Source organism: Heteronotia binoei, chromosome 2 (assembly GCF_032191835.1).
Source record: "Heteronotia binoei isolate CCM8104 ecotype False Entrance Well chromosome 2, APGP_CSIRO_Hbin_v1, whole genome shotgun sequence".
In the NCBI taxonomy this organism is placed as follows: Eukaryota; Metazoa; Chordata; class Lepidosauria; order Squamata; family Gekkonidae; genus Heteronotia; species Heteronotia binoei.
Window position 1 is genome coordinate 160,470,312 of NC_083224.1, and position 20,705 is coordinate 160,491,016.

The 20,705-nt window shown below is 41.1% G+C and overlaps 1 protein-coding gene across 1 annotated transcript in view; it reads left to right on the top strand.

Annotated features, from left to right (window-relative positions):
• Positions 1-20,705, top strand: part of DENND1B (DENN domain containing 1B) — a 272,657-nt gene that overhangs the window by 185,642 nt on the left and 66,310 nt on the right. The window contains exons 11-13 of the mRNA XM_060232357.1: positions 4,554-4,654; positions 11,509-11,554; positions 14,022-14,123. Coding sequence (XP_060088340.1) covers positions 4,554-4,654; positions 11,509-11,554; positions 14,022-14,123 — 249 coding nt within the window. The remainder of the gene's footprint in view (positions 1-4,553; positions 4,655-11,508; positions 11,555-14,021; positions 14,124-20,705) is intronic.

Below are 20,705 nucleotides of genomic sequence, written 5' to 3' on the forward strand. Positions count from 1 at the left end.
ATGTAATGGTTTGTTTTTGATATTATGGTAAGTCATTGTAAGCCGTCTTGAGTAGGATTCTGAAGAGGCAGCATAGAAAAGCTTTCATTCAAAAGTTTTTGGATTATTTCTTTCATCAGGCCTGCATAGTTGCAACGCAGTGTCTTACAGTCACTTCACAGCATTCAGTGAATAAAAAATTTAGCATATGTGCATTTTGTGCCTTGAGTATTTTGGAGAGAATTTATATGAAGGCCAAAACAGGCTTTGTAACTGTCACATGGTTATGCCTGCCTGTTGGTTTTTCCCCCCATGGGAAGATACCATGCGATAGACAGAGCTCTCAGATCACTCTGTCATTTCACAGAGCTAACTGAAGTTCTGCACTTCCAACCTGCTGTCACTTAATAGTCAGCTTCCTCTCCATCAAACTCCTTCAACTCTTCTTTCTCCTTTTCCTACTTAGCAGCAGCAAGAATTCTTGAGCCTGGTTTATGCATATGAGAGGCAGGGGATGGAGGTTTCTGAGGTACATCCCCTTGAGCTCAACAAGGTCCGCGGGTTCTCCTGCCTGTGGCCCCTCTGAATCAGGTGGGTGGAGGGGTGCCACGGATGTGACACTCCCAAAGAGACCCTGAAGGGATCTCCTTTCAGCATGGGGCTTTTACAGCAAGACAGGGGCGCAGCGGCAGCTGTTCCTGTTCTCCCTGTACACCCTGAAGCTCCCCCCCCCATCGTGATCGGCAATACAGCAGAAAGAGGTGAACACCCAATTGCTTGCTTCTCTTGTTTTCAATAAGCTTTTGATCTATAGCTTCTCTATTTCAAGCATGACAATTCTACGTGGCAAGTAAGTGTGCTTTCAATACCACTGGCTAATGGGTCGTTTTACATTACAACAAGTGGGCAGTTCAAAGGAAGGGAAAGAGGTTGATATCTCCAATTTCACTGTGAATGAGGTCTCGAAAAGCTAAAGAACATTTTTAAGTACTGGAAATAATTTGAATTAATCTGAATATGGATACTTAAATCGACCCGGATTATAATTGGATATTTGTTAAAGAGACTATTATTTGGCTGCAATATGGTCTGAACAAAACGAGATATTTGTTAGAGAGATTTCCTCTTGTTGTCTGATTGAAATTGAAACGCTAACACTCAAAACTACAGCTGGAGGAGATTAGGAAGGATGGACTATCTGGGACTCTGAGCTACTTTTCAACTTGATTTAATAGACTGAGTTTGTTGACAGAGAAAAATGGCTTTGCTAAGTGAAATCTTCTACAAAAATGATATTTTAAGCAGTTTAAATTGTCTGAAGTAGGATCTTGGTTCTTTAACAGAGTTGATTAAGAAACAAATGGGAACTTTTGTGCTGAAAGCTAGCAAAATCTCAAATGTACATGAGCAGAGTGCTAAAGAGAACCTGGTGATGTCTGTGAAATTGAAATAGGAAAGTAACTCGGGAAATGAAAACACCCTGGAAACATAGTACCAGCGTAGCAAACAGAGTGGCAGTAGAACCTTGGGAAATGAACAAAAGAAAATCAAAATGGAACCGTATGGCACAGTTAAAAAAGAAGACCGGAAATGGAGATTGACTGAAGCTATGCCGAGAGGAACAAAGGCTGTGGAATTTTTCCCACTTTTTTTGAGAGGGATGATTGCATTAAGGAGTAAGAAGGTGCATTTTAACCAGAAAATCATGATGTGGAAATCTTTCAGGAAGAAGGGCTTTTTGAACTAGATCTCTCTCTGTGGATAGTCAGATATGGATCTTGCAAGAAAATCTGATTAGTGATATTAAAAGGCTGTGAGATTTTTTTTGGGGGGGGGGCTATAATAAGTTGTCTTGTCTAGAGTAATATGGACATAAAAGCTAAAGGACTGAAAAGTTTTTGAAAAGGATTTCATGTAAAAATAGATTAATTTTTAAGAAGGCAGATAGCATAATAATTTTGTAATTTGGTAAATTTGTCTTTAACAGATAATGATATTAGCTTTTTATGTTTGCTACCGATATAGGAAAACCTACAAGCTAGTCTGTAATTGTTAAGAAGGTAGACACCATAATTATTTTGTAAATTAGTAGATCTCCTTCTTCGCTATGTTGAAAACACCCTGGAAACAGAGTACCAGCATAGCAAACAGAATGGCAGTAGAACCTTTCCTCATCCTGTGCTAGTTTTCTGCTTTCGTGTTTTTTTTTTTAAAAAAGCTTACATTCAAAGATGGAATCTATCACTTTGGTCCATTCTGCCAGCTCAGGCTTTGCTTCCAAGTGTACCACTTCAGTCTCCTGTGCATGTGGGTTAGGCCTTAGTCTGTTCTCGCCTTATGAGTTCCAGTCACCTGTCATTTCAGGTAAATTTCTTGTGTAGATAATCTTTTCTGTGGGAAGGCAAGTGGATCTCCTGCCTTACCATCACAGTATCAGAAGGATATAAATACGCTTCAGTAGAAGCTAATGCAAACAGCATCAGCAACAATGAGAGAGGTATTCTGAGAAGGTGCCTGCCCCATTTGTCAGTCTGGAGTATCTGAAGTTCATGGACACCTGGTAATCTTGTAAACAGAGAAATAGCCATTTATCTTATAATGTATTCTTGCTGTATTTAGATCATCCTTCCCACCAAATCTATATGACCCACAAACAAGGGGGGGAGGGCTGGGGAAATCACATGGGAAAGCATTCATGGAAATAAGCATATCAGAAGTTCCATGTGTGAAATTGATTTCAACCCTTGTGTACAGATATTCTTAAATGGCCATACTAAAGAAGAACATTTCCCACAGTTGCAGTCAAAAATTCTTCTGGTAGGACTTTATTTAATATATGTAACAGTTGGTTTCAAACCAAGGTAGGATAAAGTAGAGGAAGAGATTGGATAGAACTCCTGTTTTTTCATAGGACCTTTCCACAGTGGTGATTTTTAACAGTGCTTTCCTCTGATGGTGTATTTTCGCATATTTCCCAGTGCTTTTCCTAAGATCCCCATGAATCTCAAGAGCAGCATTTGGGGGGATGAAGTAGGATGTATTGGGGAGAAGATAGAGGAATTTTGGTTCCATGAGTGGAGCTCTACTGCTGATTGGATCCAGCATAATATGTGTGCCTTTTGGTGTTCTACTGTCTTCATGTTGCTAATATTTCTGCAGATACCAGGCTGGTTTTTGAATGGGGTGTGTGAGTATGCTGTTTTCATGTTATGGTCCCTTCTTCCATGACAGTTTGGGATCCCAGAAGTTGCAGTCTGCTACTTTTGTTCTAAACAAGGCGCTTTTTTCCCCTCCTTTAGTTTTTAAATTCATCTGAAACTGTACTGAATTGCCCCCCCACACCCATTTGAAACTTTGGGCAATACTAACTGTAAACCAGAAAAGTTGTTTTATAATCAGATACCTGTAGTATGTGCACAGCCTGAATCTCACACACCTTAGTATGAGATGTGTTTAAATATGGCACATTGTAATACTTTTATTCAGACTATAGTGATGACAGCATAAGAAGTTGCCCTTCTCTGTATCTGTGCTTGTTCACCCATGTTTAAATAACAATAAATGTAGACTATTACATTGTATTGTCATGTTGTATTTAATGCCTTTATTTCATTACTTTAGTTGTAAGCCACCTTAGCAGGTCTCTGCAGAGGCAGCATATAGATTTTCTAAAATAAATAAATTGGGTGGGGGGAGATGACAAATCTGTGTCGGCTCTCCATTCAGAATGCCAGAAGCAGTGATTTGCATCTGTCTTTATGACACTGCAGCTCACTGTTGTGCTGTTGCCTTTGGATCAAACCAGGTTTGATCCAATCTCAGTGGTCCCCAACAATTTTTCCACGGGCCAAAGGTGGGGTGGGAGAGTGCATGATGGTTTCAGAATGGCACAATTGTGCACTTTATTTCGATTAGTTTGGAGTAGTGGTTAAGTGTGCAGACTCTTATCTGGGAGAACCAGGTTTGATTCCCCACCCCTCCACTTGCAGCTGCTGGAGTGGTTGTGGGTCAGCCATAGCTCTCACAGAGTTGTCCTTGAAAGAGCAACTTCTGTGAGAACTCTCTCAGCCCCACCTACCGCACAGGGTGTCTGTTGTGTGGGAGGAAGATAAAGGAGATTGTAAGGCACTCAGAGACTCTGAGGTTTGGAGTGGAGGGTGGGGATATAAATCCAATGTCGTCATCTTCTTCCATTGTAGTATATAATGAAATAATTATACAACTCACAGCCTGGTTGCTAACAGGCCACAGACCAGTACCGGTCCATGGACCGGGGGTTGGGGACGTCTGCTCTGTCTTACGCAATTCTCCTCCTTACTTACTGCAGGCCGCATTCCATGTGGCTTTTGTCCTTACAGATTCCATGGTCCCCAGCATAACCCTTTTGCCTTGTCATCAGGAACACACCCTCCTCTTTTCACCAGTGGAAAAACTGGTTGGATCTAGCTCATTTATTTGCAAAATGCATATTATGTTGAAGTTTGCTATCTTTTGTGCTGAAAAGCCTAGATTAATCACAATTTAATTTTGAACTTGATTTTGTTGTTAATTCTGTTAACTGTGCTTACTTTTAGTTAACTGCGTGTATTCATGGGTCAGCTGCACTGCTCTATCCAATGTACTGGCAACACATATACATCCCAGTGCTCCCACCACACCTGCTGGACTACTGCTGGTAAGCTAGAAACTATTTTGCTCTTTAGGCAAACTAACACCTTTTCATGTAGGAACTTAACAAATTTTAGGCTAAACCTAGTTTATGGTAAAACCAAAAGATGCTGCATTCATCAAAACATTTAAGTGTTCTGTTATAGATAGGTACTTAAAATCAGCATAACTGTGTAGTATGTAGAGGTACGGTGATTCTTTTTGATCATTGTTGGGCAATCTTCTGTGGCACCCCCAAGGAATAGAGTATCTCTCTCTTTAATCTAACAGATTCTGGCTCTCTTCACCCTTAGAAAGACATGCAATACCTTGCTGTTTCAACAGACCTCCTGTTGATAGTTACCTGGACATGGCAGTTATGCATATATGGCAATTACCCTTTTAATGTGAGTGTTAGTGAACTTTTTAAAAATTATTTGTGGTTTTTAATGTATGCTGCTTAGCCACTATGACCTTTTAAATGGAGGAACTAGGATTTAAATCTTGTAAATAAAATTAAAATTAAAATACAGTTGTTTAAAATGCCATATACTGTAGTTGGCAGGCCATGTTTCATTATGATGTGATTCCCGTAAGGATTCATTAAAAGATAGGATCAAAATCTCAAGAATAGGAATTCACATCTATTCCAGAATCTGGTTTTCCCTCACTTGTCTTCATCTGGATTTGGACAGCTCACTTATGTTAAACTAAAAGTTTTTTGAAAATCTTGTTTTGAATTTTCATCAGGGAAGGCACTAATATGGTTTCTAGTCCATATTTCTTCTTGTTATAGAACAAGGAGACCCTCAGGAATTAACATCATTCACTTAAGACTGTGTGGTGTCTGGGAAATATAGAGGAAATTTAGTATTTAGAAAATCCCTGGATTTTTCCCCATCATGATCGATGAAATGTAGGCACTGCTTGGGTGGTCTGCTGTTCTTGTATGTATACAATTAAATTTGAGAATTAATGTAGTTTAATATTTAGGCATGAAAGAGGCTATTGCAGTCCTTTCAATATAATTTTTTGCCTAACTTTATTGGGATAGCAATATATGAAGGCTTGTTTCATTGCATGATGAAGCATCTGTTTTCCTGAAGCTCTATTAGCACTTTAACAGGATTAGATAATTCTATTTAGAGCTGCAAAATGACTTCATATGAGATTTCCCTCTGTCTTCCTTAGAGCATAGACAAGCTTCTTTTCACGAGAAAGCTGTAATTATTTTCCAATTAAATTCCATGTTCTGTATTGAAAAAGTAATTATTTTAGGAAATAATGCTCTAGATTTGAAACCTCTCTCAGTAATAACATGGATAAATGATAAGCAGAAGAGAAAGTATGCATGCATACACGCTCACACACGCACACATATTGACAGACAGATATTATTTAATACTGTAGGACTTCCATTACAATGCTTGTTGTCCAGTTCATGTTCTCCATAGGCAAAATCCATGTTTGTAGAAATTAATCAGACTAAAGTTTCCTCTGGTATCAGTTTTCTCTGGAAGGATGGTGCTGGGCAGCCCAATCCAGAGAACCACCGTGTAGCTGTGCTCAAGTGCAGAACTAGCGTTGGTGGCCACAGTTGGCTTCCAAAGGGGAGACATTACGCCACGCTATGAGGGGGAGAGTGGCCCGGCGAGCAAGAGAGAACCCGTCACCATGGTGATTCCACCCAGGCACTCGCCATTGGCCCACTGCTGAGGCGGGGGAGGCACAGGCTTGCGCAGGACCAAGGGATTGGCCAGCCCATTGCATGTGACCGGGCAAGGGGGAGGAAAGCCCGCGCCTGAGAGGCCGTCAATCCCCTCGCTTCCTCCCACTGTCAGAGACTCTGCCAATGGGCAGGCAGGCAGGCAGAGGCGTGCGTGGACAAGCAGGAAGTGCCAAGTGCAAAAGTTCACTGTCCTAGACAGCGGCTGGAATGTGTGTCTGGGAGCGGCCAGACCAAGTCCGAAAGACACCCCCTGGAGCTCCCCCAGTGTTGCCCTGCTGCCGCCCCCTCCCCTGGGGGCCGCAGAACTCAGAGTGCAAGCCGCTGAGCATGCATCCACTTCAGCAGCCCCCCCCCCATTTGTGCCCTGCGCACAACAGCCCTGTGCGGTCAGGTAGGCTGTCAGCCTGGGCAGGCTGAGGGACAGCACCCCCCCACCCCTGTCCAGCCACGCAGGGGCAGTGTGGCAGCTCATAGACCATTCCCCCCCCCCCGAACCAAGTCTGCCCACCCTCCCAGGCATTTCCTTGGAGAGGCCACTGATGGGGGGGGTAGCCCAGGGAACGTGCAGCAGATGCCAAGCAGGCTCAGACTTTATTTTTCAGGAACAGAGTGCAACAGTGTCTCTGATGCACTGGGCAGTCTCGCTGTGGCTGGGGCTCCATTCAGAGCGACAGGCAGAAACAGTTGAGGGAGTGGGGGGGGTGGCAGAGCGACATACGCAGAAGCCTCTGTGTTGGAGTCCCACCTGCAAAATGGAGACAGAGATCAAGAGCACCTGCAGGGGCGGCAGATGGAAGAGCAGGCTGCGTTTCAGCTGGGCGCTCTCTTAAAGGGACAGTCTCTGACCCACCTCCCCACAACGGGGCAGCTGCCACCCCCCCCCCCGTGCCCTGCCAGGGGTTGGGAAAGCGGCAGAGGGCAGACAAAGGGAAGGGAGCAGGCAGCAGCACGGGGTAGCGGGGTCAGCAAATGCCCCCGATGGAGCCCACTGCCAGGTTCAAGTGCCAGAGACACTCGCACACTGAGCGGTTGAGAGCAAGGGCAGGGGTTGACCGGGGGGGGGGGACGGACAGTGGAACTTACCAAGCCCTGGACGACAGTCCTCACGTGCAGAGCCTCCGGGAGCCCGGAATCTGTGGAGACCTGGAAACAAGAGCAGTTAGCCCCAGGGAAGAGACCTCTTTCTTCCCCTCGCAAGTCAAAGATACTGTCAAAGTAATCGCGCAGTGCAAAACCAGTCACCAATGTGCCTGCCTGTACTTCTAAGTCTGTATGGCCGGGAGCTCGCTGGCAGATCTTCCCGCCATGCGAACCTGTCCCTAACATCTGAGTTGTGCAAGGCAGAGCGGAAGTATTTCTAGGAAGGGGGAGACCGCGATTGGGTGCTGGGGAGGGGGCTTATCAGCCTGAGGCACGAGGGGATTGGCGAGGCACACCGCTCCCTAAAGGGTTTGCGAGCTTCTGCAGCGGCAGAGGCGACTTTTGTTTTTGGTTTCAATGAGTGCCTATGGGACACGCCGCTGTTTTTGCAGGTGTAACATTGCATCTCTTGGGGGGGCTTGTCATGGCCCAAACTGCTCAGGAAGCTGTCTAAGCCTAACCGCACTTCCAACTCCACCCCTTCCTCTGCCTGAACACCGCATTCTGCCTCACTTAAGCACACACTCGGGCACAGCTCTCAGGTGCTGCTGCCCTGGGGTAGAGCGGCGCGCAGGCAGCTTTACAATCCTCAGTCTCTCTATAGTGGTTCTATCAAATGCCTATGATGATTTCCAGTTAAATGATAATGAGATGGATGTGCCCAGTAAGAAATGTGCCCATCTACGTAACTCCCTTCCACTGTTTCGGACCCTTCCTGCACCCATGTAGCGGCTCGTCTTCTCCCAAAAGACTCCCCCCCCCCCCGATTGTGCTGTAAATAATTTGATTCCGTTAAAAATGTTTTCTTTAAATGAAAATGCATATTCACTTTTGTATTCTTTCTATCTATCTATCTATCTATCTATCTATCTATCTATCTATCTATCTATCTATCTATCCGTCTGTCTGTCATCTGTCTTCCTTCCTTCCTTCCTTCCTTCCTTCCTTCCTTCCTTCCTTCCTTCCTTCCTTCCTTCCTTCCTTCCTTCCTTCCTTCCTTCCTTCCTTCCTTCCTTCCTTCCTTCCTTATCTGATCCTGCTCTTCCTATAAGGAACTCGGAGTAATCACATGATATTCTTCTGGGTAACCCCCTCCCCCAGTCCTCCTCACTGTAACCATTTGGAATGGGTTAGTGAAAGCTACCGACTGGCATAAGGACCAATGACAAAGTATGGAGTTGAATGTGGGTCTCCTAGTCCAACATTCTAACTGCTGCATCAAACTGGCTCTTGAAGTAGTAAGGAGTCATAGCTACTGTGAGTCAATACGTCTTCTAGAAAGCCTGCAGAGACATTCTAGACTTTATAAGTGCTGTCAGGATATGTTATTTTGTTTGTGACTAGAATTGCAACAGTATATGAAAAATGCTTTACAATCCTCAGTCTCTCTATAGTGGTTCTATCAAATGCCTATGATGATTTCCAGTTAAATGATAATGAGATGGATGTGCCCAGTAAGAAATCCACAACTCGTGTTTGAGCCTAGATTCAAATTCAGGACTGAAACCACTGTTGCAATGACCATATTTATTTAATTCACCTTTCTCCCAATGGAGCTTAATGTGATTTATAATATCATCTTAAAAATGTAAATACAAACATAACAAAAACAATAGCTACAAAAAACATAAAATGCACACCCCTGATACAACCAAAACAGTCTATGAAGATAGCTTTCATAGAAATGGCCTTCTAAGTAACTCCATCTTACACCCTCTTCTAGAAAACGGTATCAAGGAGACTTTTTTGACATTTTCTGGGAGGTCAGTCCCACCAAGTGAGGACCATCACTAAAATGGGTGATCGGGCTCATCTGTCATTTGTTCAGGGAAACTTATGTATGTAACTCCAATTCAGCAATCAGATCTCTCTTAATCCAATATTGCTGCAAACTCTGATGCTCATAGAAGATCCTACACATATTATCCAAAGCAACATGCCAGGTCCCAGGTCATCTGGGAAAATTTTCAGGGTGAGGTTATAAGAACAAAAAAATCATACACATGCCTCAGTGATTTTATTTGGCTCAATTGTGAGGAGTAATGTGTATGTTTCTGTGGAAGTGTTAGATACTGTTTTATTTTTGTCATGTCTGCTAAAAGAGGGCTGAGTGCTGGAGTGATATGTAAGGAGGGTTTACTGCCAGACTTGTCCGTGTTACCAAAAAGGATTGTTGCAGTTCTTCTTGCCTGATTCTTTCTGCTTTAACCAGCAGCCCCATGCTGGTCTGTGATACTGAATCATTGTGTCTCAGGTGAACCTGGTGTTAGGTCATCTGTGCCTGCGATGCATGTCATGAATGAGGGACATAAATTGGTCCCAGCACACATTCCCTGATGTTGCAAGTCTTTCCCCTGTTGAATCCCTTCTGTGACCCTTGTATTTTGCTGGCCACGTGCATCTGAGTACAAAAGACTATGCGATGACAGATAATCAATACCATCAGAATGGGTACCTGTTTGGGAAAATGCAGGGCAAGCCGCATGAGATGTGAACTTTATATATATATATATATATATATATATATATATATATATATATATATATATATATATATATATATATATATATATATATATATATATATATATATATATATATATATATATATATATATATAAATAATATGGAGGGAGAGCTGCTGCTACCATCAGTTTCTAATTTCTTAGACCATTCTGTGTCTGTGTGCTGGCTGTTGAAAATTCATAAATGCAGAAGGGAATGTGTGCAGTGTTCTTGCCTAGTAACAGATCTGTGGGGAGGAAGAGCTCCTCCAGGGATGCTGAAGTATTGGATAGCCAACAGGAAAGGAAGCCTTAAGTTGCAAATCTATTGTGGTTCTTTGGCAAATCATTTTTGGGTAGCCATTCTGGTACCAGCTGCTTTTGCATCTCACTGGGGACGGGTGAATAGTTTACTAAATTATCAAGTCCCAGACATAGGCTGGTTGTCACTTACTGGATCTGGCATATTTTGGCCAGAATCTTTTAAACATATGCTTATAAATATTTGTTAGTGAAGATGCAGAAATCTTGTAGCTTAGATTGTCATTTTGTATTTTATTAAAGATTCTGAATGCAAATAAAATGAGCTATCAGTACAAGGCTAAACCTCTACCAAATGTGTGCTCTACAGAAGTGTACGGAAATGAATGCTATTTTATTTTTCAGATTTAGATGTACTCACATTTTTTTTTTTGCTGGCTTTTTCCTAGCTGAAAAAAAATTAAGAAAGAACACTTATCTCTACATATGCTTTGTCATGATATTCCTAGTTCACAGAATCTTTGTCAGTTCAGTACAATCTGCCACAATGTTATAATACCTTGTCTCCTAGTCAGAATACAAGAAGAGGGTTATTTACTACTCAACAGTTGGATTATCAAACTGTGAGCCCAGTCCATAATTCTTAATACTTACAGAAGAGTATAAGACTGTTTACAATGTACAGTTTATTTTTTTTTTTTAAAAAATAGTCAGGAATCTTGTGTGGCACCTTAAAGACTCACAGTTTTATTCTAGCATAAGCTTTCATGAACTAAAGCCAATTTCCTCAGTTCAATATGATTCCTCACTTGGCCATCGTTTTATAGAGGGTTATGAAAAAACAAACAGCATCATAGGAGCCATGAAATGTATTTTGGTTCACATCAGATCTAATTGAGAGAAATACAGAGGCCATTCACTTCTTATGCTAAGTTAGTGAACACCTCTTAGCCCTACATAAAAAGTATGGTGAGAAGCCACTCATTGCATCTGAAGAAGCTGTAGTGTAGAGTCAAAAAAAGCATGTGAGGGAATACAATTTTGTTCATCTTTAAGATTCCACTAGATACAGTCTGCTTGTACTATCACTCAGAAGTGCTCTGTGAATTAGGCCAGTATATTTGCATTGTACACCATAAGAGCTGGGATTTATATTCTTTCTTGAGCAGGTACCAAGGAAGAAAAGCAAGCAAGCAAAATAGTAATAAATATTTGGGGGTGATTTAATGTAATCATTTTTTTATTTAGTGCACCAATGCCGTATTTGATTGGCGTTCACTCCAGTTTAATAGAGGTGAGTCAGTGCTTTTACCTTTGATTATTTATGCATATTCAAATAATGAATCATTCTCCCATTACTTCTCCCCTTCTTGGTATGTGTTAAGACTTCTAAATGGTCAACAGAAGATGCCATAGAAATCCTGAAATAGCAGGATGAGAAGCCAGGAACCTTAGTACTGGAAATACAGGCAGCTCCAGATTCCCTTAACAGTCAACAAGATTCATTTTGGAATTCTCTATTTAAAAAATAAATAAATAGCTAGAGGGCATTTGACAGCAATATTCAATATTCAGAGAACTTTATTGGCATATCTACAGTCAAAAGCAAATAAAGCATTATAACATAGCAATAAGGTCTAGGGAAGATTAAGTGCATTTAAAAGCAGTACTGTTGGAAATTTAAAAAATTCCTATGAAAATTGTCAGCATATAAAACATTGAGCCGAGGTAATTAGATCTAGGATTCCATTTGACAGCATCTAACCCTCTAGTTTGGGGGAGAGAGGAGCAGAAAGAATTAGGACGTAGGCTGGAAGACTTGTTTTTGCCGCATGTGCCTGCAATTGGTTTGAGAGGCTCAAGCCTTCAGTGCCTGGCCAGGAGTTGGTAAGTGCAAGGTGATGGACAACAGCATCTGTAAATGTAGGCTGCACCCACACCTATAGCAAGAAAGAGAGCCATGATAAATAACTAATGCAATATTGAATATTTTGGTTAATTTATCTAAAGCTCTGTATAAGCATATGAAAATTCACTATGTACTATAAGCAAGCAAAATTTACAAATGGCAGAGAGTGGTAAGCTGCAGTACTGCAGTCCAAGCTCTGTTCATGACCTGAGTTCGATCCTGGCAGAAGCTGTGTTCAGGTAGCTGGCTCAAGGTTGACTCAGCCTTCTATCCTTCTGAGATTGGTAAAATGAATACCCAGCTTGCTGGGGGTAAAGTGTAGATGACTGGGATAGGCAATGGCAAACCACCCTGTAAAAAGCCTGCCAAGAAAACGTCATGATGCAACGTCACCCCAGAGTTGGAAATGACTGGTGCTTGCACAGGGGACTTCCTTTACAGGCGCACAGTTATTTCTCTCAACAAAGTGGTTGTGCAAAAAGTCTCTGTGATGCTTCAAAGTCCATAATATGTCCAAAGTGTAGTAATTAGACATCCCAATACACTGACATGGATTGCCAACATATTTAGTGTGTTTCAGTCATCTTCCTCATGTTGGAGGGGTAAAAGACAGTCCACTGTCGATATCATAGACCATTCACAATCCTTAACAATCACAATGCCCTTCCAGTGGAGAAAAGTCTCACCCACACCTAGTCTGCTGTTTCCTCCATTGACAACAGTAGAGACTGAGGAAAGTACCACACTGGGGAAACTTTCGAAATTTGTTTTTCCCAAGTTGTGCCCACAGGACAGAATAGATGGCAATGTCTGTGCGGCACACATTCAGCCAGTGCTACACCAACTGCGCTGGCTGCCAATTGAGTACCAGATCCGGTGCAAAGTTATGGTACTGACCTTTAAAGCCCTATGCAGCCAGGGACCAGTGTACTTACAGGATTGTCTTTCCCTGTATGTGCCCAGGGGAGCCTTGCACTCTGCAGTTCAACATCTGGATCCCTGGCCTGAAAGATTTCTGCTTAGCCTCAACCAGGGGCAGGACTTTTTCTGCCCTGGCCCCAGCCTGGTGGAACATTCTCCCACCTGAGATCAGGGCCCTGTGGAACTTGTTACAGTTCCTCTGGGCCTGTAAATTGGAGCTGTTCCTCCAGGCCTTTGGCTGAAGCAGCGGACATTCAATCATCTTGACGTCCTCTGCAGTCCATAATGCCTACTGCAGGATATTAGTTATCTAATAAACATCCTGCAGGAGGCATAATGGACTGCCTTAGAGTTGTTATCTTTATCTTATTTGCCACCCTGTTTGATTGTTTTAAATCTGGTTTTTATGATTATATGTCTATAGTTATTTTTATGAGTTGTGAGCCAACCCTAAGCCAACTTATGGGATAGGGCAGGACATAAGTTTAATAGATACATAAATAGATAGATTGGCCCGGAGGAATAATCTACTCCAGATAGCCTGATGCAATGGCACATCATAGGTGTTCTTCCCTGTTACCGCAATAGACAGGTTAAGGAGAGCATTGATATAGCTTGGTTGCATTGGGAAATTTTAATGCCACAATGCCACTCCCACTAACACAATATCTGATGCATGAGTAGATGGAGCCAAGTTTTGTCTCACTTGCTGTGAAGGAGGTCTGGAAGCCTCAGGTGGCGCTATTTTGCTGGTACAATGTTGCAATCATGCCAATGAGGCAGAGGTGCTATGATAGTCCAGTGAAAAATTTGTTCTGTGAAAAATGGCTCATAATCTTTGCTTAATCCCAAAGTCTTGTGCATTTTATTGTATTAAATTAAGAATGTGACATCTTAAAATGCCTATAATTGGTTTTGTTTTCTTGTCTAGAGAGTGAAAAGTAAATCACTGGAAGATACGGTGATGCTAAATGTTGACACAAACACTTTGGAAACACCATTTAATGACCTGAGCAGCCTACCAAGTGAAGTGGTAAGCCTGAGAGGTTTCATCAGATGGTTTTCATCCTCTTAGCTGCTTGAATTACGAACATTTTGCCTGCTTTTACTAGCCTGAAATGAAAGGAATAACAAAACAAAAAAAAAGTGCCACCAGCTGCAGACCTTATATTTGAGGGTTTTTTTAAAACTGTTTTTGACAGTTGAGGACATGTTGAATGGAGCATCATACTTCTTATTGTAAAAAAGGGATCATAATTATAAAGCTAGCTGCATTCATTAGGCAAGGCTGCTTTAAACGCAAGAGTCTCTTCATCTCATCTTAATCATTATATTACAAAGTAGGCATTTCTGTCTGCCTAGTGGCATATCTTGCAAAAAAAAAAAGAGTTTTTGAAGGCAAAAAGAAGAAGGGGGCCAATTATCGGCTTCTGGTTCCCTGCCACCTGCCAGCACATCTCCTTTTAATTAATGATCTGATGACACTGGTCAATATAATAAGAAATGCTTGTACAGTTGGGGTCAAAAAATTCACACTTTGATCTTCTTCAACTTTCTGAAACATTTATTTGTTTTCTCTAAATTATTTCAGTTTTATTTTAATCTCTTCTATCCTGCTGAGGACTGCATGAATTGAAAACCCTACTCTGTTTGTCATTTGGTTTGGCAGAGCAAAGACTGCTTACTTAGAAAATTCTATTTGTAAATTAAACTGCAAACCCAGTTTGTCATAAAAGACATAGGATCCTTTTGAAAATGAGGAAAACTGTCTTTTGTCTGTAAAGGAAGATGAATTAAGTGCCAGTTCCTCTTGGACTTTGATCTTACAGAGTTTTTTTTCCCCTGCTGCTTATAATGGAACATATTCCACATTTCATGTTAAATAGATACACAAAAATAGCATTTATTTTACCTGGCTGTTGTGCAACGTGGTTCTGAAGAAAACGCTCCTTAGTTTACCATATTTTTTGTGTTAAGAGTTCTAGACAGAATGCAATAGAGACGGCTGTTACCTATATAGATATTAAGACATATTCCAGATTGAGGGTGATATATTGCACTGTTACTAAAACAAGTAAGTATATTTTAATGTATTATTAAAACAAATATATCAAAGCAGTATGACAGTGAAGCTGCCATAATAATATAATTTAAATGCACCCGTCATTAAGCTTCATTTATTAAGGTGCTTTTCCAATCATACACTTTTTCAGATATTTAAACTGAACCAGAATCAAATAAAAAAAATGACACTTTATTCAATTGTCATGTGAAAGACACAGAAATCTGTAATCTTATTACTGATTGCGCTGTTAAATTTAGTGATTTCTGTTGTAAAAACCAGCCTGCCCAAAATTCTACTGCCAAAAAAAATTGTCCAACAAAATACAATAGATTAACAAATTAGAGTTATCCTCTGATTGGTTAACACATATATATTACCCATGTATTTAGGATAAATGGTCATTTTTCTTGGTTTAGAGAAAGATGCCATGTAAATTACCAGTAATGAAATAAACTAATTATATCCCAGAGCTACAATCCTGTAGCTAGAAAGCTTGTGCTGAGTACTAAATGCCCAGGGATTTCTCCTCTGTGAACAGGACAGTGCTCTCTGTGTACACAATGTGCATTCCCTATTGCATGAAATTTTATCCACATAATCCAGCACTCCTTGTGCACACTGATTGGGCAGAACTGTCCAGAGGGGTTTGTGTAAATGTCTGTGAGATAATGAAATAATCAGAATGGCTTTACTTGACTTTACAGTTTCCTGTATTGAAGCATGTAAATAGCCAGAATTGGAACTTGTTAATTGAGGAAATAACCTCTCCAAATACTGTTTAATCCGGATAATACATGAAGAGGCTCATAATTATTATGAATAGTGGTGGTGGTAGTAGTAACTAAGTTTTAGTACCATTATTCTTACATCCCATTTTTTGCAACTAAAGTATATTAGTGAGAATATTTAAAATATATTATTTAAATAGGCTGGATTAAATATAGAAATTTGACTCAAACACTCTTGGGGATGCCAGTGAACATACAGATCTTCTGTGTAGTCAGGGGCGGGACGATGGCTCAGTGGTAGAGCATCTGCTTGGTAAGCAAAAGGTCCCAGGTTCAATCCCCAGCATCTCTAACTAAAAAGGGTCCAGGCAAATAGGCATGAAAAACCTCATCTTAAGACCCTGGAGAGCCGCTGCCAGTCTGAGTAGACAATACTGACTTTGATGGACCGAGGGTCTGATTCAGTTTAAGGCAGCTTCATATGTTCATATGTTCTTTTGGTCTGTGTCCTGGACTTCTGTGGATGGCGTCTTCCCAAAATTGAGGCAAATAATTAGTGAAAACATACCTCCATCTTCCTGGATTAATAGGTACAATGATATGTAAGCCTCATAAATATTAATTAAAATTTCATATTTTCACTGAGTAGATCCATTGAGTTTTTGCAATAAATAAATAAATGCCTCATTCCCTATAAAATATGTAACGTAATTTGGAAAATAACTCATTTATACTTCAGATTCCCCACCCCAATGCTGAAACAAAGTTTGTTTTGTTACTGGATGCCTGACTGTCCTTATCTGTTTCATGCTGACTTGAACATGAAGTTGTTTTTCTTGTGGAGCTAATTTGTTAATTAAAAACACATACAAGTGTAGACTGAGAGTAAGTCACTATATAGCCACTTTACAGGTTTTAGTTAATAAACAAAGGGCAACATTGTATCACAAAGTAGGACACATAGTTGTGCATATGTTGATATTAATGTTTACAGTGTTTTGCAATGATATTCTCACAGTACTTTTTAAACATTAAATAATGATGTAAATATTTGCACAATGATTTTAATATGCTGTGCATGTATACTTTTTCTATATAATGTCTCAGTGATGGTGAACTTTTTTGTTTACAGATGAACTAAAGTGACAGGAAACAGGTCTTAAAAATTAATTCAGTCTTAAAGACGAGCTGTGTTTGCTCTCTGGAAGATCTGTGATAAAATCTTCTCTGAAACCAGTAAGGAGACTATATCACATTTCTACTGTTAGATTGTTAAACAGTTGCACAGTTATCTTCACAGCTCTATTTAATATGGTAACGTCTCATTTACTATGAACAGCTTTTCATTTTAAAGGAAAGTTATCAGATGAAATCTGAAAAACATTACTGTTTGGCATTGTGTCTAATCAAATGTTTAATAAATTACCTGAGACTTAACAGGCCTTTTTAAATTATCCACCAAAGCGATTAAATTATACTTACAGGCTAGATGACTTTCTATGCATGTGAACTCTATTAGTTTGTCAGATTGACCAGTGGTCTTGACTGTTCAAAGGTCAGTGGTCACAGTTGTCCTGCATTACCTGTCCTTTTTTCATGTGGACCCTCTGCTGCGTTGTGTGCTGTAATCTTCTTAATGGCTTCATTCCAATATTCACACATAATATTTTAGATTTATTGACTGTTAGTAATACTACCATGCCAGTAGCAGTTCCGCTGCTCCTAAGGTATTCAAAATTGGAAAAATAAATCAATGTATGCCTTTTCAGGAATCCTTTGTTTCTCTTTAGGGAGGAAAAGGCCCTATTCCTGTCTTCTGCCAAGAATACTTGGGTTTTGTAGTTCATCATTTCACTATGGATTTGTCTCACACTTTAGAGATATAAATCCCCTAAATAAATAGCAGATTCATTAGGAACAGTGTTTTTTTTTGGGGGGGGGTTAAGTGGGGAGGAAGCCTCCACTACCAACCTGTCAGATCTGCCACTTTGGCAACTGCTGTCACTGCTGTCAGATAACTGGACAAATGGTGAAGGTGCATGGCTGCGTAGAGAGAGGATGGGGAAGGCAGTGGGCGGGCGGGCAGAATGGTGGGGATGGGTTGGCTAGTGAAATCCCCACATTGATTTTGTGGGTCCCCTCTTTGAGTATTGGTATTGTTTCTGCACCATAAGCATAATGCTGTGCCTTCTTACATTGTTCCCAGCACAGTAATTAGTATATACCACCAAAGAATTTTTTAGATTAGCTTTATAAGATAAAGTCTAATAAATGTTTTAGTTAATTCAAAAATTATATGCACTGAACCGTTGATTGGATTTACTGATATGATAATTTTGTGAAAATTACACTATTGAGGCATAGTGTGTCTTTGAGCTAGTTCAATTCTCTCTTTATGTCTATTGCATTTATATCTTGCTTTTGTTGTTAGGGAAATTGCTATGGATGGGGGAATTAGCAGGAGATTTCTTGGCAGAGCATAGGAGCAGATCTTTTACCTATGATACAGAGGTGCAGTTTTCATGAAGGATGCTCCAAACTAAATATAGTTTAAAATAAAAATGTTTACTTAGAATATATATAAAAACACAAATACAATCACACATAAACAAGGTAAATAATTCATACAACTATCACACACAAGCAATCAAACATTCATCTAGGAAATGAGGAATAGAAGGTCTTAGGGATATTTGCAGAGGTAGAGGTGATATGACCTGATCCATGGATCCTTTGAAGCAGACGGCATGGAGGTGGAGAGTGGCCCAGAGTTTGGGGGTGCAAGTCTCTGGTAGGGTAAAACAAGACACCCTGAACTGCTATGTGCTTGGCCTTATATTACCTGATTTGTGCCCTCGGGTTGAGGTCATGTGGTCTGTGACAAGGTCAGCTGACCTGTGACACTGCAGTGATGTCAGAACATGTGACTGCTGATGCCACCCCAAAGAGTCAGACAGGGGGAGGCTCCCAGATTAGTGGGCCTGGATGGGCCTGCCTATTGAAAAACTACCCTAAACAAAGAAAAGAATTTGGTCAATTTAGAGCCAGATTGCTATCTCATTGTAACACCAGAGCAAACACAATGGGGAATATCTACATGACAAGATTATGTCCTGGCTGGTGATCTTCTTTCTAGGCATTGTCCTTGTGTCTTCAGTGGCTGGCAGGAACTGGCTTTGTCATGTGCGGGCATTGCAGCAAGCTCTATTGTCCAACTGCTGGCTCTTCACATTTGCATCTGCATTGACCCATCCAGCGTGTTGTCTGTGCAGGCCCAAGATGGAGTCTGGATTTCCCCATCAGCATGGCTTCTGGTTAAGGGCTGCTCTTAGATGCTGTCTTCCTTGCACAGGAATGCAGTGCCATTCTGCATACCTTGGCAGCTCCTTAGGGTAGCCTGATCTGAAATCCTTCCATGCAGGAGGAATGCATAGTTACAGCACTGGCAGAAACAAGCAGGGAGGCCTCTTAGCCAAGCTGTAATGTTTGCTGCTTGGCCCCACAGAGTAAAATGTCCATGTTGAAGCTGGCACAGTTGCCAAATTCTTCCTGTATCTCTGACACTAGACCAGAGTTCTCAGTCCATAAATTGTGCCAAAAAGGGGGTTCAGGGAGTCTATCTTCTCTCATTGCTGCTATTGCTGGAGCCACAGTACAATACATTTCAACACGGATCAATGCATGCTAGAATATCTGCTTCCGGCTTTTGGGGGGGTTGAAAGAGAGTGTGCGTTCTATCTATTTAGTTGCTGCACAGTTTAATTTTTTTTTACATTATTTTGCACTAAAAGCTTATTTACACAAGTTATTGTGTGAGAGAGTGAATTCAACCGATGAGGCTTTTTCCGTTTTGTATTTTACAAAGTACATCAGGTCTCTGTGTTGTTATATTACAAGTTCTCTCAAGGCTGTTCTGCTCAAGAGCAGTTCTGGGAGAGCTCTCTCAGCCCCACCTACCTCACAGGGTGTCTGTTGTGGGGAGGGGAAGGGAAAGCAGATTTGTAAGTCTGGGAGAATAGGGTTTGATTCCCCACTCCTCCACATACACCTGCTGATGTGACCTGGGTCAACCACAAGTTCTCTCAAAATGGAAAAAGCCTCACCGGTTGAATTCACTCTCTCACACAATAACATGTGTAAATAAACTTTTAGTGCAAAATCAGGTAAAAAGTGAAACTATGCAGCAACTAAATAGATACACTCTTTCAGCTCCCCCCCCCCCCAAAAAAAACCCAGTCCTATCAATGTCTCAAGTTACTGAGGCGTTGCCTTCAGCAGCTTCCTGAAGACCAAAACTTAGGTGGAGTTAGAGGCTTCATTCTATTACACTTCTCTCAAAGAGAACAAAAGACCGTATTTCCTGGATTCGTTATGGTTTCGCAGTTCTTAACCCTTCATCAGTCTTCTCTCATTGCTGCTATTGCTGGAGCCACAGTGCAATACATTTCAACACGGATCAGTGTATGCTAGAATATCTGCTTCTGGCTTTTTTTTTGGGGGGGGGGGGTTGAAAGAGAGTGTGTGTTCTATCTATCTAGTTGCTGCACGGTTTAACTTTTTTACATGATTTTGCACTAAAAGCTTATTTACACACGTTATTGTGTGAGAGAGTGAATTCAACCAGTGAGGCTTTTTCCGTTTTGTATTTTACAAAGTACACCGGGTCTGTGTGTTGTTATATTACAAGTTCTCTCAAGGCTGTTCTGCTCAAGAGCAGTTCTGGGAGAGCTCTCTCAGTCCCACCTACCTCACAGGGTGTCTGTTGTGGGGAGGGGAAGGGAAAGGAGATTTGTAAGCTGCCTTGAGACTCCTTTGGCTAGCA